The sequence below is a fragment of the Scomber scombrus genome, chromosome 3 (assembly GCF_963691925.1).
Source record: "Scomber scombrus chromosome 3, fScoSco1.1, whole genome shotgun sequence".
Lineage (NCBI taxonomy): Eukaryota > Metazoa > Chordata > Actinopteri > Scombriformes > Scombridae > Scomber > Scomber scombrus.
In genome coordinates, this window is record NC_084972.1 from 15,853,180 (window position 1) to 15,872,524 (window position 19,345).

General features: G+C 39.7%; 4 protein-coding genes across 6 annotated transcripts in view; 2 read left to right on the top strand and 2 right to left on the bottom strand.

Annotated features, from left to right (window-relative positions):
• Window positions 1–6,802, bottom strand: part of scn8ab (sodium channel, voltage gated, type VIII, alpha subunit b) — a 50,915-nt gene extending 44,113 nt beyond the window's left edge. Inside the window, exon 1 of the mRNA XM_062416436.1 lies at window positions 6,762–6,802. The gene's annotated coding sequence lies outside the window, so the exon portion shown is untranslated. The remainder of the gene's footprint in view (window positions 1–6,761) is intronic.
• Window positions 6,803–8,716: 1,914 nt separating this feature from the next.
• Window positions 8,717–10,671, top strand: LOC134004478 (N6-adenosine-methyltransferase TMT1A-like). The gene is made up of 2 exons (XM_062443775.1): window positions 8,717–9,242; window positions 9,981–10,671. Exons 1-2 carry the CDS (start codon window positions 8,751–8,753, stop codon window positions 10,212–10,214), a joined length of 726 nt encoding a protein of 241 aa, XP_062299759.1. The 5' UTR covers window positions 8,717–8,750; the 3' UTR covers window positions 10,215–10,671.
• A 139-nt stretch (window positions 10,672–10,810) lies between these two features.
• On the top strand, window positions 10,811–13,363 carry LOC134004487 (N6-adenosine-methyltransferase TMT1A-like). Its single transcript, XM_062443787.1, has 2 exons — window positions 10,811–11,444; window positions 13,120–13,363. Exons 1-2 carry the CDS (start codon window positions 10,947–10,949, stop codon window positions 13,354–13,356), a joined length of 735 nt encoding a protein of 244 aa, XP_062299771.1. The 5' UTR covers window positions 10,811–10,946; the 3' UTR covers window positions 13,357–13,363.
• Window positions 13,364–13,439: 76 nt separating this feature from the next.
• atf1 (activating transcription factor 1) lies at window positions 13,440–18,871 on the bottom strand. Of its 3 annotated transcripts, none has more exons than XM_062443763.1 (8): window positions 18,714–18,871; window positions 17,760–17,863; window positions 16,677–16,799; window positions 16,426–16,523; window positions 16,202–16,335; window positions 15,659–15,850; window positions 14,949–15,096; window positions 13,440–14,298 (listed from the first exon to the last, which is right to left on the bottom strand). In XM_062443763.1, exons 2-8 carry the CDS (start codon window positions 17,856–17,858, stop codon window positions 14,154–14,156), a joined length of 939 nt encoding a protein of 312 aa, XP_062299747.1. In that variant the 5' UTR covers window positions 17,859–17,863; window positions 18,714–18,871; the 3' UTR covers window positions 13,440–14,153. The 3 variants fall into 3 exon arrangements, with proteins under 3 accessions (XP_062299747.1, XP_062299730.1, XP_062299738.1); XM_062443746.1 differs by having other exon boundaries at window positions 14,949–15,102; XM_062443754.1 differs by lacking the exon at window positions 18,714–18,871 and adding an exon at window positions 18,179–18,607 and having other exon boundaries at window positions 14,949–15,102.
• Between the last annotated feature and the right edge of the window lie 474 nt (window positions 18,872–19,345).

Here is a 19,345-nt window from a genome sequence, read left to right on the forward strand (position 1 = left end):
CCCATTAGCGCACGTAAAGCGCACAGCCCCAAAACCTGCTTTCGGTTAAATCCGTTATGAGTCAATTGAGTCCGGGGGAAAAAACTGAAGGATGACAGAGAAAACTAACAACTCCAGCAGCCTCATTTGCCTCCCGAGGAAAAGATAAGCTGTCCTGTTCAGCAGCGTTTAGCGAACCGCTTTGACGCTGCGTCCTCTGTACGCAGGAAAGACATCCAGGCGCGCCACGGCCTCCGTCCTGGAAAGAAAAAAAGCGTTTTATTCTCCTCTCTCTCCACTCTGATGATGATCTGACATCTGACAGAGCTAATCGGACACCGCGGAGACACGGCTGCTACGGGAGGAGGAGGTGTACGAGGTGCTTGGATCGGAGTCACATGGGCCGGTTAAAACTTAAACATCCGTCATCTCCCGCAGTGATGTCTTAATGCTGCCTGTCACTAAATGCTAAGATGCCGTATCTCAGTCCAAATCCACAGCATCGCAGAGACTGGGTGAGCCCGACAGGCTCAAGTCCAGCATCACTGATTGAATAACTTGGCTGCCAAATATTCAAGAGGCCTCAAATAACCCCGTATATCCTAAACGGGTGGGTGCCACTTTCTCCATGCCTAAACGAGTCCATTTCACGTAAGTTCCTGTCTGGAAATTTGAATTCACTTAAGAGAAGCCAAGATTTAAATTGTGCATCATATGACATTAACCCCACTACAGACATAAACACAGACAAATAACCCCTGTCCCAATTTCTCAGATAACTTCGTCCCTGTGTGGGATGAAGACCACCCTCTCCCCTTCACAATCTTACTTAAACATTACTTACAATGCATTGCCTGAAAGTGATTTAAGCCCATGCAGTCCTCAGTAAAGTCCACTGTTTCATACTGAGGCGCGCCGTTGTCCTACACAGCCAAAGCCTAAAATACTGCAGTGTGGTTTATTGCAGCTATAGGCTCTAGCTAACTAACTAGTAGGTCAGTTGAATGCACAACTCATATCCTGACAACTCGTCCCTGGCCTCGACTCAAACCAGTCTATACCCTTCATCACATCATCAGAACCCAATTTCACACCTAAGAAATTATTTAGAGCAAAAAGGGAGAGAGCGAGACAGAGAGAGAGAGAGAGAGAGAGAGGGAGAGAGAGAGAGAGAGAGAGAGAGAGAGAGAGAGAGCGAGAGAGAGAGAGAAAGAGAGAGAGAGAGAGAGAGAGAGAGAGAGAGAGAGAGAGAGAGAGAGCGAGAGAGAGAGAGAGAGAGAAAGAGAGAGAGAGAGAGAGAGAGAGAGAGAAACAAAACGGCCTCAAGGCTATACCACACCCGTACAGATAATGTCTAGGCGACAGATAGAGAGGCTCCATATGATGAAGGTCTACAGAGGAACAACATGATGGGGGAAACTGTTTTTAATGGGAGCGTGAAAATACCAAAAAAAGGGTGCCGCGGCCCCTTTGAGGACTGCCAAACTAAAGACGCACCTACCTCCTCACGCAATACAGTCTCCAAAGAGAGAGAGGAGAGATGAGGAGGGAGGAAGGGAGGGGGGGTGCACAGAGGTGGAGTGTGGGGGTGGGGGAATAAAACTATCATAGTTATAAAATAATGGTGGCGAAAAAAAACAGCTACCTAAAATTATTCCGCAAGCGACGCATTATTGGTGTAGTTGGAGCATACAGGATAGTTACTGTCGCCACTCGGAGAAGTTTGACGTGATCTCACTTCTACATCCCATATGCGTATGTTTCACATTCTGACACACTGAAATGTCATTTCATCCAGCGGCGGGCCAACACCCCAAATAACCTGATGTCTCCCCCTTTTCTCCATCCGCGTCGCAACACAAATCTCCCCCCCCCCCCCCCCTTTTTTTTTTTTTTTTTGAAGAAAAAACATCACATCTTCAGCACTTCTATCTGCTGCCTCGCATACATGTTTGTCCATGTACTGGCAAGCAGCCCTCCACAGACGCTAGGAAAGGATGCTGAGAGAGGGACCGCTCTGCGGCACTGGGATGCAGTCAGTCGACAAAGTAGGACTGCGAGCCATCCACCGACAAAAATAACAGGCAAAGCAGAAAACACATTATCTACTTACTTTTTCTCGCATTAACAGAAATCCAGACAGCTGTCACTGAACTGCAGATGTAGAAAAGAGTCAGGAGTAACTGCGGCTGTCGCCATATTGTTGCTTCTATCTTCCTTCCCAGTGCGTGCGGCTACCCTGCATAATTGATGACTCTCAGCAAATTGTTAGGGAGTGTCGGTAAATGCCTTCAGTTTCAATAACGGACAAGAGACCGCAGCACCGTAAGCAAAAAAAAGAAAAAAACCCAACACTATTCATGTAAATGTTCATTGATATTCTGGTTATTGGAAACATTGGCTGCGTTTATTTTGATCTCCTCTGAAAGTGGATCCTCAAATTACAATTTGATAAGAAATATAGGCCATTTCACACCGTAATTTGTTTTATACAAACAAATGAAGCAGCTGTGTTACTACAATTTATACTTGAGTATTTAAAAAAATGTAGTTATACTAAACATACCGGTCAATAATCTATCAATGTATGACTATTAAGGTACAAAGGTTAAAGTAATCTATATGGCCTAAACTCTATTACAAATATGTTTTCTGTTTTAAATATAAATTAAATTAAATATATATATATAATAAGTATATAGGCCATTTTCACGTTAGATATTTTGACTTGTCAGAGCAGACAACCCTCAAGTGTTACTAATAATATTATTGTTCTATTCATGCTATGCTTCCCAGTAAGCCATGATAGTGTGACAGTGAGCCAATATGAACAATACCATTACCCTGAAACCACAGCAGCTAAATGAAATCATTCAGTCATTTTGCACCCATGCTTTTCCTGCAGTGACATGTCAACACATTTATCATGTGAAAACAATCCACAATGCACAACCCAGGTTTAAATCAGCATGCTGGATATGCATGCTGAGGTTTAAATCAGCATGCATATCCAATGGTTTCACTGCCACTGCCACTTAAAGTCCTGCTTACAACCCGACTAAATCCTAAAAGCACAAATTAATACATATGAACAGTGTGAGCGCGATTCTGTGAAAGTCCAATGTGACTTTCATGAAATGGTGATGGCACAGTGGCACCAATGTGCTGCAACTATTAGTCAAATAATTGGCAGAAAATGAATCATATATTAGTCATTGCACTCATTTGTGCAGAAATGCCAAAAAATGCTAGTTTTTGCTCTTTGAATGTCATGCTTTTCTTTGTCATACATGGTAGTGAAATGAATACCTTTGGGTTTTGGCCTGTGGGTCAAACAAAACAAGACGTGCATCCTCACTATCCTCTGACATTTTAGTGACCAAGAAGAAAATAATTAGCAGATCATTCAATAATCAAAGTAATCATTAGTTTTTTCAATCAATAGTTCTTTATTCAAGGCTGAAATAAAATCAGTTTAGTGGTGAGGATGTATAAGCAGTATCCGATACTGCACCTTTATGACTTCTGTCAAAGAACTGTACATGGGTCATTCAGCAGATTGGTCTGTTTAGACGGCTATCATTCAATCACTGAAAGAAACTCACTAATCAACATAGTAAGAACCCTTGTCTATAGCCTTCACCCTTCAAAATACAGGGCTGGAAGATTTTATACAGGAAGTGTTTTGAATATGACCCAACAATGTCTCTATCTGGTGGAACTTTGAAGAACTGCATGCATTTTCATTATCTAAGCAGCCCAGTTCAGCATTCAATGTACTTCAAATTCCTGAGCATGGGAAATACTTAATCAAACCCTATTCCCATTCAATCCTGTACATTGTGTGCCATAGAAGGGAGAAAAATATATCTGACTTAAACGTCAGACCATGGCCTGGGATTGTGTCAGGATCACCCAGGAAGATGTAGGGAGAGGGGCTTCAAGGTTACTTTGCATAGCACTGCACTACCACAACATGTGCATTGATACAGTGGTGGATAAAAAGATGAACGTAATCTGAAACAATGTTTTAACTTTACAAAACTATGGGATTCAAGGAGGGAGGACTGTTGAGCAAACATCCAGGACCGGTCCATAAAAGGATTTGGTTACAGTGCTGTAATCAATAAGTAGCAGGAGTGACACTTTTTGTTGTTTTGGCTCCATATTTCAACACACTGTACTTGAAATGAAACAATCTCTATATATGAAGTAAGCAGACATTGAGTTGAGATTGTTTTGTCAACTGCTGTCTCCAAGGTCAAGAGGGAACTGTCAAACTCCAGATGGATGAAAAGTCCTGGGAGTGCTCAAAATCTACCTCAGAAATGTAAACATCTATAAGACCATGACAACTGAGAAAACTTAATTGGTTGGTGAAGACAGTGAGATACGGTGGAAAGCTCCAGAAAAAGTGCATAAGTGCACCTTGAGTTGAGATTGTTCTGTCAAATCACTACGACTTCTATTTGAAAGCATCATTATTTATATCAGAGGAACAACGCAGTAAACAAAGCCCTTTTCTGACATAGTCCCTCTAATTTAAGTAGGTAACCAGATCATAACGGGAAAACTAAACCTATTATACCTATTATACCTATTATACCCTGTATTACGTCATCATATTTAATAATTGGTTACAAATTCTTTGCTTTCAAAGAATGTAGCTAAGGAAGGAAGGAAGGAAGGCTAAGGGGTTTTTTGCTTTCTGTTTGTTTTCAGTTGGGAGTCAGGTTGGATGACTGACTTGAAAGATAAAGAATGTCTCACTTTTTAAAAACCTTTGTCTGAATAATTAGCTTCACTGGCCTACAACTGGATGGATTATGTATGTTTAAAAGAGGGTTACAAGGAGCGCCCTGGTGGTCGAGTGGTTGGAGCGAGTGCCATATAGTCACAGCGTCCCTGGTTCAAATCCGGCCAGGGACCTATGCTGCAGGTCATTCCGCTCTCTCTCTCCCTGTTTACTATAGGCCTCTATGCCAGACTGTCTGAATAAAGGCATAAAAAGCCCAAAAATAAATCTTACAGGGTTACAAGTCCTAAACTGTTCACCCTGGAAACCCTGGATAGTGTATTATATGGATTAAATGACTATGTATAATATGTAATACTTGACACACACGAATAATTGTCACCAAATTCTTCATCTCTTTGGACCATAATAGCCTCTTTTAGCTGAATGCTTTGGTTCAACAGCTACATTTTCTGTTTGGTTCAGTCTCAGCTCTCGTCAATCCTAATTGTAGCAGCAGCAGCAAGCAGCTTTTTTCAGTCGAACAAAAAGAACCACATTGCAGATAAACAATCTTAGCAACTATAACTAATAAAGACAATAAAGACTTTTTCTTTAAAGAGTTGTCAAGATAAATACTCCAGAAATGACTTTAAGACTATGGGATATTGAACAGTTGGTCAAAAAGAATATGCTCATCACTTTATGCTTGAGGATTTTTTAGCTGTATTAAGTTCCCTTGCAGACATGAATTACAAACATACAAAAATAACCTGCTTGGAAAAATGATGTGTGTCTAGACCCTTTCACATATGCACTGTAACCCTGAAATTTTCTCGACATTACCCAGAGGAGCTGTATGTGTGAACACAAACGTCCAAATCAGTCGGACCAGACATTAAACAGACTTTGCCGTGCCAGCTTCCTAATACAAAAGTCTGTCTAATGTCCGATTGAGCCCCTGTGTGAATACAGCAGTGAATTCTCCAAAGACTTCACAGCGAGCAAGTGAGCTACAACTGCTCACTGCTGTAAGTGCCACAAAATCTGGTGGTGAGGGAGACGGTACGAGTAATTTATTAAACAACAAGCAGAATACAAACTTAGATGTGATGTCTTTGAGCAGTCCACGCCCCTCTCAACTGGTGCTGGATAAACACAGCAGGCCCGCTAATATGCATTGTTTTGACTGGGCCTGAACACTTAGCTGTGAAGTGAGTGCCAATGGGAGAGAGCACTTCCTGTGATTTCTCATAAAATAAAAGCCGTTTTATTTCTGATGAAAAGCTTAGACACAGAATTTCCAATAGGTGTGAATGCACCTGGCACAATAACATCTCCTACTGTGTGCTACATGTGTAGAAGGGCAACTCGGGAAAATGTCCGGACCTAACTCTCATGTGTGAGAACAGCCTCTGATATAGTTTTGCATGGCAGCTACTCCTCCTCCTTCAGAAACATATAACAGAATCAATGATATGCAAATGTATTTCATAAGTTTTTCTGGTGGACACATTTTGTAAACTGAATATTGGACCATGACTAGCTTCCAAACTAGTTGTTATGACACAAATCATGCTCAACCACCCCTTAAAATTTGATTTTCAATGAGCACAGACACATTTTCCACTTTCAGCTTAAGAATGTGAAAACAGCCTTCTCGTGTCAAACTCTGAGCTTCAATGTGCCGTCAGATGTATGTGCAAACATCCAACTGAAGCCACAAGAAGAAATTATTTCTGAGTGGAGGGGGACTTTAAAGGAGCTAATATGTTAGGGTTGTGTTTTTGTCGGCTTGTTGAGGAGTTTTTCTGCACCCAAATGGCATAAGAAATAATAAGTTAATGGTTTTATAGCACTGAAAGACTTTATCCTTATATTTACTGTTTCATTTAAATTTCAGTGTGCTGGACTAGAGAGACAACACAATGAAGTGTAACTTGTGCAAAATGTTACTTGAAATCAGTGGAACACCTGGGGAACTAACATTTAGCTAGCCAGCATATAGAAAATACTTTAAAAACCCTGTTGAGTGTCCATTACTCACCAGCTGTAATGATAGGCTTAAAGGTGACCATTAGGCTCGAGATATTCTTGCTTTTTAACCATGTGTTCATGCAGACAACTGGCTGGGTCAGTGGGAATGTAATTGTTCACATTTCACAGAGCAGTGAATTGTTCACATTTTCCAGATTTGCAAGATGTAAAATCTGCCAAAAAACACAAAGAAGAACAGGCATGATGTGAAAAACAAACACATGGCAACACGCAAGACGTGGTCTATAACCTTGTCTTAAAAAGTCTCTGCCATTGTTGTAACAGCATATGAGAAGGGTTTATCTGCAGTCTTGTCAACCTACACCAGTTGTTCTCAGATTGGGGTCCCAGGAGCCCCAAAGGGTCCTTGAGAGGTTCCAGAGGATCTTCAGCAGAAGGGGGAATAATTTATTTTCACTATAATTTTATCCATAAATATATTTTGTCCAGTTTCCAACAACAGCTGAATTCAGTCAATTAGCATTAGAAGAGATTGCAACAATCATCTTAAAATGTAGCATAATAGTACTTTCGTTTAAGCAAGCTGCCATAGATACAGACTGTATATAGGTAATGGACATAGCCAGCGTGGCGTCAACCATTGGTTTGTTGACACCTGTTTTGAAGCCTCAAGTTTGGCATTTTGACCGTCGTCATCTTGGACTTTTGGAGCCAAAAGTGACCATAACTTGACCGACTCTTAGCTTGGTTAGCAAAGTGTATTTGCACAGTGAATTATCCTAGTGGTTAACTGTGATACTGCTAACGCTAATGCAAATTTAAATTTATTCAAAACTGGCTTAAACCATTAGAACAAAATGTGCCCACACTTAAGTTTCTTTTTCCTTAACCAAACGTCGAACAACTATTTTAGGCAACCAAACAGCTAACTTTTAAAAACTGAAAACACACTGTGAAGTAGCCATGGCTGCGTCTGAATCAATGCCATGTTTACGTTACCAACATTTCTCTCTGTTTTTCTATGTGTGTAAGTGTGTGGTTCTGTAACAATACAGCACAACAATACAGGCTGAGTATTAATTCAGAATCTAGCATGGACATCAAGCGACCTAAGCTATACATAATTTCACACATATAACAGCTAACAGAGAGCTGAAAGCCAGTAATAATAGTGTAAAAGATTAGAAAACACTGGATACACGTTCAAACTGCACAACGAATTACTTCTAGACTATTACAACTATCACAATTTGGCAGCTGGCTCTTAATCACAGCATGTTTCAGACGAAAGAAATTATATTCATGGCGAAATATAAACTCAAAGTGCATAATAAACCTAAAGGAATCTGTAACCCACATTTTTATTGACGCTCACTAAAAGAAATGTCCATCAGACGTCTCTGTGTGGGTCGAGAAATGAGGTCCTGTTAATTTAACCTCTGCCTCACTCTGCAGTAGAACATGACGCGTTCACATGCACAAGGCAGGTTCAAACATAAGACATATGAGGGGGAAAGTGCGCAGTGTAGGGGCACGGCCTTTTAAAAAATGATAAGCCACTTGTAAATGACAACGTAGAAACGCCTTAAAGCATACACTGTTTTATCGACAAATGTAAATTAAATTGGACCAAAATGAGCATCATGGTGCATTGGGTGCATAATTGAACAAGACGTGAACCTACCAATTGAGACCGTAAACTCGTTAGGAATGTGTTAACTAAGATATACTTACTTAGTTAAAGTAATCTCAGGGTTTTTAAAGTTTTGCACTTTCGCTTAGTTTCCGACAACAGCGGAAATCAGTCAGCTAACAGGGATTGTAATGGTAAAGTTCAACTGTAGCATACTGTCGTTTAGGCGTACTTAATGTTGACCGCTTCCATTTGATATGCAGTGTGAAAATGTTGTACATCGTTGTGTTTGCGCATGTCGTCCTTTATCTTGAAATGTTAACCGGATGTGCCCTCCTTCCTGACAGTGTGTTTTCCCTCCACACTACTGATAGCTGCGTCTCAGTTATACAGGACAGACCCGTCATGGCTCTTCTAATGAGATTATGCTCATTTGTTGTCAATGTGTTGTTGTTACCCCTTCATGTGATCGATGCCGTCGGCCTGTATAAATTATACAAACGCGTCTTTCCACTATGTGTGTATCGGATATCTTTCACCTACAACAAGAAAATGCACGATAAGAAGAAGGAGCTGTTTCTCACTCTTCCAGAGTTCAGCAAGGCCGGTCAGCTCACGATTTTGGAGATCGGCTGTGGCAGTGGCACAAATTTTGAGTACTATCCCTCCGGTTGTAAGGTGATCTGCACAGACCCCAACCCTCATTTCCAGAAATATCTGAAGAAAAGCATGGACGTAAATGACCACCTCAAGTATGAAAAGTTTGTGGTGGCATCGGGGGAGGACATGGGGTCAGTTGAGGACGAATCGGTAGACGTGGTTGTCTGCACCCTGGTGCTCTGCTCTGTCAACAGCATACCGCAAACTCTGCGGGAGGCTCACCGCATACTGAGACCAGTAAGTCGTCTGTGGCTACTGAAATAACTTCATTGAAAACTGCAGATATACTTCACAATATTTTTACATCACAGCCTGCATAGACAGCACTGCTCTTATAATATATTTCTTACAGTGCAACTTCTGAAGTCACGTTTAATCATTCACTACTGGAAATTAATGGTTAACTCACTAAACAAACTACGGGCAATGAAATCTATTTTGACTGGGCCCTACAATATTTGAATAGGATCTGTATCCGTAGTATTACAAAGCACTTACATTCGTTAGGTGTATGATACATGAAAACCGACCAATATGGATTTTATGTCGAACGATATATTGACCATAATGAAAGAAGACATTCCAGTTGGCCTACAGACATTTGCCCAATATTTTTGTGGTATTTTAAAGATTATAGTTTTTCCACCAGTGAGGAAAAACTATAGTTGTTAATTCATATCTTGTTTTAAAATCAAGAGCTTTATCATATATCTTTGTTTATGTTAGGCTATTTGAGGTGGACTCAGCACATATATTATTAGATTTTCAAGTTTTTCATTGGATTAAGCATCCAAAATGACTTGTAAAATGGTGTCAGTGTGTTGTCATCATCAGGTTTAAGCACCTACAGTATATTTCATTCCATATCCTCAGATTTACAGTAGCCAATGGAAACCCTGAAAACTAACACAGGTGTTATAAATACATTATGAACTCTAGGTGGACAAATAAACATAACAAATATTGGTTTTGCAGGGTGGAGCCCTCTATTTCATAGAGCACGTTGTTGCAGATCCTTCCTCCTGGGCATACTTTCTCCAGCATGTTCTCCAGCCTGCCTGGTACTACTTTGGTGATGGATGTGAGGTCACCCGGGCCACATGGAAACATCTGGAGGCAGCTGGATTCTCTGAGCTCAAATTAAAGCATGTTGAAGCGCCGCTCTTCGTAGTGATCAGCCCACACATCATTGGCTATGCTGTGAAATAGATGTCTGTTCAGCTTTGTAGTTATCTCGCCTCACAGGGTGTGTGTGTGTGACCATGCTAAGCACAAAATGCCTCTCCTCTCTCGTCTGATATAATTGAACACCAGTAATTGAGATAACACTAGGTAACTTTATAGTTATTTAATTTTTCTATTGAAAAAACTTTCAGTGCTCATGTTTCGTCTTGTAAAGACAATTAATTAAGTTGTTGAATGACAATCTAACATAGGACACATTTGTAATTTTGTACTGTTGAAAGTGTCAAAATATAGTCAATTTTGATGTCTATTTGATTTTCTGTCCCATATTCCTCATCCCGGAATGGCTTGCTGAAATTGATATAATACTACAGTAGAGAAGTAATACATTTAGGTGTTTATCTGTCTACTGCTTGGTGTGGCTTATTAGTATCTTATAATGTCAATTATGACATAAAAATAAAAATGCTGTGATTCAGCAGATTGTGTTGAGTCTTAATGTTTGAAGAATTGAACCTGTTACATGGGTCCTTTTCTTATGAAACAGTGAGTAAGATGAGAGGGGCAGGATAAGGAAACAGACTTTTTGGGGACTCGTTTGTGGAATTGGTGGACTTTCCCTTCCTTCCTGATGTGGATCACAGTCCATTTGCGCCACCGTGTGCTCAAAGTGCAACATGAGCGTCTTTGCGTCAGGTATTAGTGTTTAATCTTTTCATCTTCTGAAGTCTCCTGTCTAGATTAGCTCAGTCCAACATGAAGTCTTGTCTAATGAAATTATGCAGACTGCTTTGCAAACTGTTGACTTTGCCCTTACACCTCATGGAGATCACAGGCTTTTACGGTATGTACAAACGTCTCTTTCCGCTGCTTGCCTACAATATAACATTTTCCTACAACGACAAAATGCACACAGTGAAGAGAGAGCTTTTCCGAAACGTGTGCAAATTTGCAAACGCAGACGGCACACTTCGCCTGCTGGAGATCGGTTGTGGCAGCGGGGCCAACTTCCAGTTCTATCCGTACGGCTGCACGGTGGTCTGCACGGACCCCAACCCGCACTTTGAGAAGTACCTCCGGATGAGTATGGACGCAAACAAGCACCTGACCTATGGCGAGTTTATAGTTGTCCCTGCAGAGGACATGAAAGGAGTAGAGGACGAGTCTGTGGACGTTGTTGTCTGCACGTTGGTGCTCTGCTCGGTCAGAAACGTGCACCGGGTGCTGCAGGAGGTCCGAAGGATCCTCAAAACGGTGAGTCTGGGTGTGCGGCATTCACGTGCTGTAGGAAATATTAAATGTGTGAGTTAATGCGCACGAAGGTCACAGTGGTGGTTTGTATGAACATAGCTGGTTAAAGAAAACAGCATCTGAGAACTGGTTACACAGGATCACAATAAGACGCTTCATTCGCATCATAATACCAAAACAATTATCACACATGCACACACTGCTTAAAACAATCACAAGCATTGTGAAGAATATCCCTCAGAGGAACAAGGGTCTAACTTCAAGCTGTATGTATTCTGTTGCATCCAAATTCCCACCAAGTACTGTTAAATAGGCTACTAATTTGATTAACACAAGTTCATGTAGGAAACCATATGAGCAGAGCACAATATGACCTAGAATAATAATGTTAAAACAAGATTTTAACAAAACAGGATACAGGTATAATGAAGGACCTAACTTTATTGATATTGCAATTATACAAATGTAAATGAACCCATTTGACATGCTTTTGGGGCTTTTGAGGGTCTGGGATCCCAGGGGTAGGGAGCTTGTTGCTGTCTGTCCCATTACCTCTTTTTGGCTGAAGAGGATAATTGTTGGATTATACTGAACATTAACTGTTCACACTGTTTTGTTGAATCCGTTCTTATGTTCTATTTAATCTATTATCTGGGTCACTTTCTTTTAAACAAGAAAATCTCCTGCAGGGTATTGTGAAGGTCAGGTGCTTGAAACAAGCCCGAGCCATCCACTGAGAGAGGAGTTCATTTTGCTTCTATCAGGGGGGGTGGATACAATCCGCCCCGATGCAGAACAAATAGGTTTAAGAAGTCGTTCATTCCTGCTACTATCAGCCTTTTAAATGTCTCTTAAAAATTTAAATTTGTATTTATTTTATTGTATTATTTATTTTATTGTTGTGTTTGTTGTTTAGGCTATGTATGACTGCTGGCTGTAAACTAAATTGCCCCTCGGGGATAATAAAGACACCATGAACCTTGAACTGTATTGTTTCTCTGGTTGTCGTTACTGTTGACTTGAAACTAAAATGATTTATTGGGTTATTTTCAAAGTACAGATTAGGACTGTCCTTCACACTGAACTCAAGAGGCACAAATAATCAGACACACACAATATATTGAAATCCACTGACGGGATTTGATTAAACTGGAGAAACAGAAAAGTTGTTCTTCCATTCTGGTATTTTTCTACATTATACAAATGGGCCTGCTTTAGGATGCTGTACAATGTTTGTTTTAATTGACGTGCTGAAATGTAATATATCAGTGGAATGACTGCCTTTCCATGACCATCTACAATTATATGTACACACAATATGTTAAATAGCTGATAAGAGTTTTTAAGATTGTGGGTGGTTAGGCTGTACTAATGGACCTCATTAATAGATTCTGTAATTTAGATTTACACTCAAGAATATGTAGATATTGTTATGCTATAATTATGCAAAGGCTTTTTTGATGAAATGATCAGGAGTTTTTCTTTTTCTTTTTAACAAGCTAGTAGCTTGTCTGTTTTTTCTCTGCGAGATCAGTCTCCATTCAGTCAACAGTTATTTGATTACTGCTGAAAATCTAAATGATCATCAGGAAGCAAAGTAAATGTTCTAGTGGGAAAGGAACATAACCAGATTTGATTAAACGTGCAATAATTTGATTTTTTATTGGCTCTCTAACAGGGCGGAGCTTTCTACTTCATGGAGCATGTTGTTTCAGGTCCTTCCTCCTGGACACATTTCCTCCAGCATGTATTTGAGCCTCTGTGGTACTATCTTGGAGATGGATGCTCGATAACCAGAGCGACATGGAAAGATCTAGAGGAAGCTGGTTTCTCTGAACTTCACCTGAAACACATTGAGGCTCCAGAGGTCACTTTAATGATAAGACCACACATCATGGGATACTCTGTTAAATGACTGCAGGGGACAATCAGCAGACTTCATGCTGCCCCTTGTGAATCCTCTTATACTTGACAAAAATACCTTATTCATACTGCATATATTGAGTGAAAATATATTTATTTACTTACAGAATCAGCAACATTTCATACACTGTTTGTTCTTCTTCCCCACCCTTCCCAAGATGTACATAATAAATATTACCTTGACACTGTGCTTTTTCCCTGATTGTCTAAGTAACTGTCAAGAAAACAACCAAATAAACCATACTCACTGTCACCTTTTCTATTACCCTTTATATTCCATTGCACAAAAATAAGGAATGACAATTGTAACATCTCCTTACGGGGAAATAAGGGGTATTGCTGGTTCAAAAAATAAACAGGAATTATGTCTGTGTAGTAATCATACAGTCAGAATTCTGAAGATGCTGTTAAAAGATTTTTTTTAAAAACAACCCTCCAACAGCAACATTTTAAAACACAAGAAAAAAAAGGAAAGGGACACATTTAGAAATTGAGACTTAAAGTTAAAAGCGCACAATTTCAAACCTCCCATCATTAAAAATGTACACAACTATAAATGTTATAGCATTAGCAAATTTTAAAAAACAGTAGGTGGAAAAATGGCCAATTTCTCTTGTATTTATAGATATATTTCACTGCCATCACAAGTCACTTTTATATCAAACAGAGTAAAAAATCTGAAGGATCTCAGCCTGAAATGAAGTGTTCCCAGAAACCCTGTTATGTCCAAAAGGCTGAGCTGTGCTGCTGCCATTCTACGTCTCAATCTTCCAGCTCTATTCAAACAGGTTATCCTGTTTTAACGCAATAAAGGTCCTTCAATGTTTTGAGTTCCTCAATCAGGGTCTTGTTTTGGTTCTCAAGAACAGCTACGCGGTTTTCCAGACATTTAACATATTCCTTTTTCTTCCTCCGACATTCACGGGCTGCCTCTCTGAGGGAGGGAACAAAAAGTACAGTCAGTCCAACTGAAAGATTACACAATCATTATAACACAATGTACAGTATTTCAGTATTGCAATATAAAAATACATGACATGAAAGAAGATTTCTCCATATTGCCCACAACTAGACACTCTCCTGGCCAAAGCTGCAGCTATAACAATAAAATATGTGCAAGTGATTACAATAGTCACCAAAAAATACAACAATAAATTCCAACAATGGAGGCACAGCATCCTGCACTAAATCTTGTAAATATAATCTGTTCTCATGTAAGACTCCTCCTCCTGTGCATTGTTCAAAACTACAGAGTCTGCAAGTTGTCTTTTTTTTTTTTTTAAACTTTAAGAGCAAATTAAACGTTAAAGGAAATGCACAGTGTTCTTTAGTTTGAGCTTTCCAAGTCTGTGACAAAACAATTTAACTGTCCGAAGGTTTGAACCAGGATAAATATGAAAGAAAATATTTATTTTTCAAGTGGGAAGCAGAACATGCATCACTCATCTATACAGAAATCAGAAGAGCATTAATTACAATCAATACAATGCTCTTCTTTTCTGCAACTATGTGAAAATGATTTTCTCTGTCCACAATGTTTGGGAGACTTTACATTTTTCTTCCTTACCCTAACTGTACATTTACCTGTTTTTTGCAAGCCTAATTTCCCTCTTCATTGTTGGATCATCACTCTTGCCCTGAGATAGTCCCACAGGAGAGGTCATCACTACAGTCTGGGGCAGGGAGCTGGATGTGGGAGCTGTACGGATCTGGTATGTTTGCACCTCTCCTCCTGCCCCTTGGAGAAATACCACAGTCAAAGCATGACATCAAAGCCTTTCCATACAGCATGCATCACTAGTGAAGTTTAGACAATAACCATTACCCCACATAAAAAGAGAACCCGTCAGAAGTGAGGAAGTTTATACTTCTTGGTAGCAGGATTTTAAAACTCTGGAAAGTTGTACACTTACACAAAATAAGTAGCCATGTGAAACTGAGCCATAATCAACTTTTGTTTGTGCTGCACAAGCTTGTTTTTTTTCTTTCCAGAGCCCTCTAACTGAAATAAATATGGTGACTGTAGTTCTGACACAATGCTATTGTCTGTCTGAATGTTCAACACTTTTTGCATCTGCCCTGCTACCAAACTGAGTTCCCCTTACAAAATGTTATTATTAACATTGTTGTTATTATTATTATTATTATTAAATTAGGAAATCTCATTAAGAAAAAAATCTCCTTTTCAAAAGAGAGCCGAGAACAGGATACATATACACAAAATCACAATAACATACTAAAATTAGCTTAAAACTGTAGTGAATTTTCATTTGAGTATGCCATGACTTGCTCACCTTGTACAACAACCTGGTTACTTGGCACTAGTATCTGCTGGCCATCAGGGGTTTGGGCATACTGAAGGATGGTGGTACCTTGCTGGGCTCCACCAGAGTTGCTCATGGTAACAGCCTGCAGTCCCTGCAGCCCCTGCAGGCCTTCGGACCCTGGAGTTGCCAGCTGGATTGTGCCATTAGCAGCTATGGTAACTAAAATAACCACAAAAATTGTGTGCGATTTGGTAAGGCACAAGTGAAAAATCACATTCTAGCTGGATAAATTCACATTTTTAACTATTTTTATTAACCAATTGACTCTTTTTAATAGACTTTTTAAAATCAATGGCTGGTAAGACGTTTGGTATCAGCTGAGATTATCAATACTATAGCATTCAGTAAGGAATCACACATAACAAGGATTATAGGGATAAGGCAGCCTCTGCTGAAAACCAAACTGTTTTTTTCTGTGGTCAGCAGATGTGTAACAGTTCACATTAAATTCTCTATCTCAGTGGTTACCTGCTCTAATGCAAATACTATTAAAAAGGGAAAAGTCCGTACTATACTGTCCGCTGCTGGTCTGGTAGATTCCGGTGGTGGGCACTGTGACTCCTGTCACTCCTGTGGATGCAGGGCTGTTATCCTTTCCCTCAATGTGTGTCACTTCCTCAGAAGAAAGTTCATTTAGGATTTTTCTAAAATGTAAGAATGGGATTGTCACTTGAATTACTTTTCATTGCACATCATTTTTGATGTTGTGTCTGTGTTTTTAGTTTTTTTTTTACCTGTATGATGGCCGTCTTGCCAGTATCTCTCTGGTCTTTTGCGCTGCACCTCCACTGTCTGATGAGTCCTGTGAATCGTCACTATCTGAACACTGGGCCTTGAAATTGTGAGGTGGATTAACAAAGTGTATATGAGTAAATGTATAAAATAACAGATTGTCAGTTTGTAAAAAGAAACTTTGGAGATGTATGACACAGAAGCTATCATTTACAATCAATAATTACAGTGCCAACAAAAAAACTTGGCTGACCTGTGTATTCTGCGCCTGAGGGGACTGAATGACTGAGGACTGTGCAGACTGGATCACTCCTTGAACCTGAAACTGCCCCCCTGGCAGCTGGACAACAGTCACAGAAGAACCACCCAGTGACATCTACAAAAATTCAAAGACAATTTAAAATTCACAGAACACAGTATATTTGTCACGACAAATGCCTTCCATCTTTGTGTTTGATTAAGAAGCACCTTAATATTCTACAAAATTGGTTCAAGGGGTGATTTCTGCCCTTTTTTTCACTTGCCCCTAGTGGTCTCTGGCCATGAATATTTCTATGATCTTAGTTTTTGGGATGTTTGCCTCTGAAACTTCTGCAAGGACTAAATACAATGGAAATTAATGAAATTTTGTTTGTGACCAAGGACAAGTGGACGCATATTTGGGGTGATCTGACCCTTTTAAATGTAATTTTAGAACTTTCAACTTCATCCAACTAACTATAATATGGGTGTTGTTACAGATATATTTATGTTTCAAACATTTTGTTTTACTAGCATTTGCTTTAAGTCCATAAAAGCTGAAAACAAAGCTTATCATAGGTCATAAACTTAGACTGAGACTTTAGGTGCTTTAGATAGTCAGTTTCCTCATATTCAATATGGAATTTGGAAACATACATCAACGCGGACAGATTCAGTGATCCCTTTCTGATTTCAGAAGTACATTAACTACTTCAAATGGTACTGTGCAAATTACGTTCAACAGTTGAATTCAATGCGATGCCATTTTAAATGGTTTCGGTTTCAGTCAACTTTCTCTGACTTTTTCACTAGGGCTGACAAAATCAGACATGGGGAAGCCTTTTAATTCACCATACATACATAAACATATATACACAATAAACATGACTTTATATATTTTAAACGTGATTGTCCCATTGGAGCTGTGTCAAATATTAAACTGTATGAGAGAAAACACAAATCTTAGGAGCAAATCTGTGCTTTCTGCAAAGCATTTGCATCCATAGTAGACTACATGTAAAGCAACGTAAAAGGTAAAGTCGTAATATCTTGCACTGCTTATAAAGCACGTTGAAGTGATCTATTAACTAATTACCTGTTGGGCTATCTGTGAGAACTGAGAGGTTGAGATGGTAGTGGGAATGGTCGTAGTCTGTGACTCAGTGCCATTGCTGCCCTGCTGTACTTCTTCCATAGTCACTGGGAATAAATAAATACATATTACGGTTTCATTATTGCTCTAGTAAATGTAAAACAACAACTGTAGTGGCGGGGTTGCCTGCCTGCTGCAGCCAATATTCCGCTTTAGCCTGTGCGCTTCATCTATACAATGTTTGCTGAGTGAATAACATTTATTCACGGTCAGAATGACACTGATCAGAGCGCTATCAAATCATTTAATTACCATAGCCAACCGTCTCATTTAGCCTAGGATTAACACTAATGTTAAACAGGTCGTACTGACTAAAAATCGACTTCCTCGTTAGTTCATTCGTGTTAGCCAATACAACTAACCTGGAGTCACGGAACATAGCTAGGCCCGACAGACAGCCAATACTGTTAAGTTTACTTTTCCCCTCTCATAATTTAGCCATCTGGTGTTAGTTGTACAGTTTAATAAAGTGGGTAACTCCACCATCTCGATCAAACAATAACAGCCACAGTGTAAGGTTATCCTGTGAATCCTAACGGACAGGATGTTCGATGAGCGTTGCTAACGTTACTTAACGGCAGCTAACGTTCAGTTAAACGGACGTTAACCGATTTAAACCGTTAAAAACAGCCGTTTGGGAGCTGTGCAAGAAGTTTGGTTCCTCCGGTTCACAGGATGGATGAGCTTTTGTCTCAATGAGCAAATATGTGTAACTCTGTCACTGGCACGCAAGTTACCGCGTCAATAGACGTCAGCGATACGGGGAGCCATTAAGCTAACTACACCTTCCCTTTTCGTAAAGCGGCGAGGAGTTGACGAAGCAGCAGCCGCCATTACCGCCACAGCAGAGCAGACAGCCAGAGGGGTACAAAATTACCGCTCAGTCAGCCAATTTACCTTTCAAAGGCCGCGTAACTGCTCTTGTTCACAGCGTGGACTTCGTGCAATTCGTGTATATACTTTGACACAGGAAATACTTGGAAAAATTACTTAGCACCAGTGGCTAACAGCTAAAAACACAAAGATGTCAGCTAAAAAAAAAATAGCTGACCACTTTTTTTCCCAAAGGAAGTGGGCGGTGCTGCTCGGTAAAGACGCATTACGTAATAGTGTCTCTGAGCTTTGTGATTGGTGAATAGAGTTCGAACATCTGCTACATTCATGACTACAGAGTGGAAAAAGTTAGAAGTTATCAATTAAACATATACCCTTATATAAGTAAGAATACCTGCTTTTTTACCGACAGGACGTCTGTTTTTCATGTTTTCATATTCTTGAGGAGCGTTTTTTAGGCTTTTCTTGAGTATCTTACCAATATTTTGACTTTAACACATTTCATTGTGCTTCACACATAAATCATGAGGTTGATTTATAAAATAACAATAACAGTAGACAAAGCAGGTGAAATTAACTTTGCCTCAAGCAGCTACAGCATTAAAAAACCGCTTACACATAAATGCATCGTAACAATCAAATAATGTAACACTGACACAATGAGTATTTTTGATGTATACATCTCATTTTACTGC

What these genes read in the sequence shown, in the direction of transcription:
- LOC134004487 (XM_062443787.1), top strand. Translation starts at nt 10,947, where the DNA reads ATGAAGTCTTGTCTAATGAAATTATGCAGACTGCTTTGCAAACTGTTG. An exon ending in TCCGAAGGATCCTCAAAACG is followed by an intron (nt 11,445 to 13,119) that starts GTGAGTCTGGGT and finishes GCTCTCTAACAG; the next exon opens with GGCGGAGCTTTCTACTTCAT.
- LOC134004478 (XM_062443775.1), top strand. Translation starts at nt 8,751, where the DNA reads ATGGCTCTTCTAATGAGATTATGCTCATTTGTTGTCAATGTGTTGTTG. An exon ending in CTCACCGCATACTGAGACCA is followed by an intron (nt 9,243 to 9,980) that starts GTAAGTCGTCTG and finishes TTGGTTTTGCAG; the next exon opens with GGTGGAGCCCTCTATTTCAT.
- atf1 (XM_062443746.1), bottom strand. Translation starts at nt 17,858, where the DNA reads ATGGAAGAAGTACAGCAGGGCAGCAATGGCACTGAGTCACAGACTACG. An exon ending in CTCAGGCGCAGAATACACAG is followed by an intron (nt 16,524 to 16,676) that starts GTCAGCCAAGTT and finishes CACAATTTCAAG; the next exon opens with GCCCAGTGTTCAGATAGTGA. An exon ending in ATTAGGCTTGCAAAAAACAG is followed by an intron (nt 14,299 to 14,948) that starts GTAAATGTACAG and finishes TCCCTCCCTCAG; the next exon opens with AGAGGCAGCCCGTGAATGTC.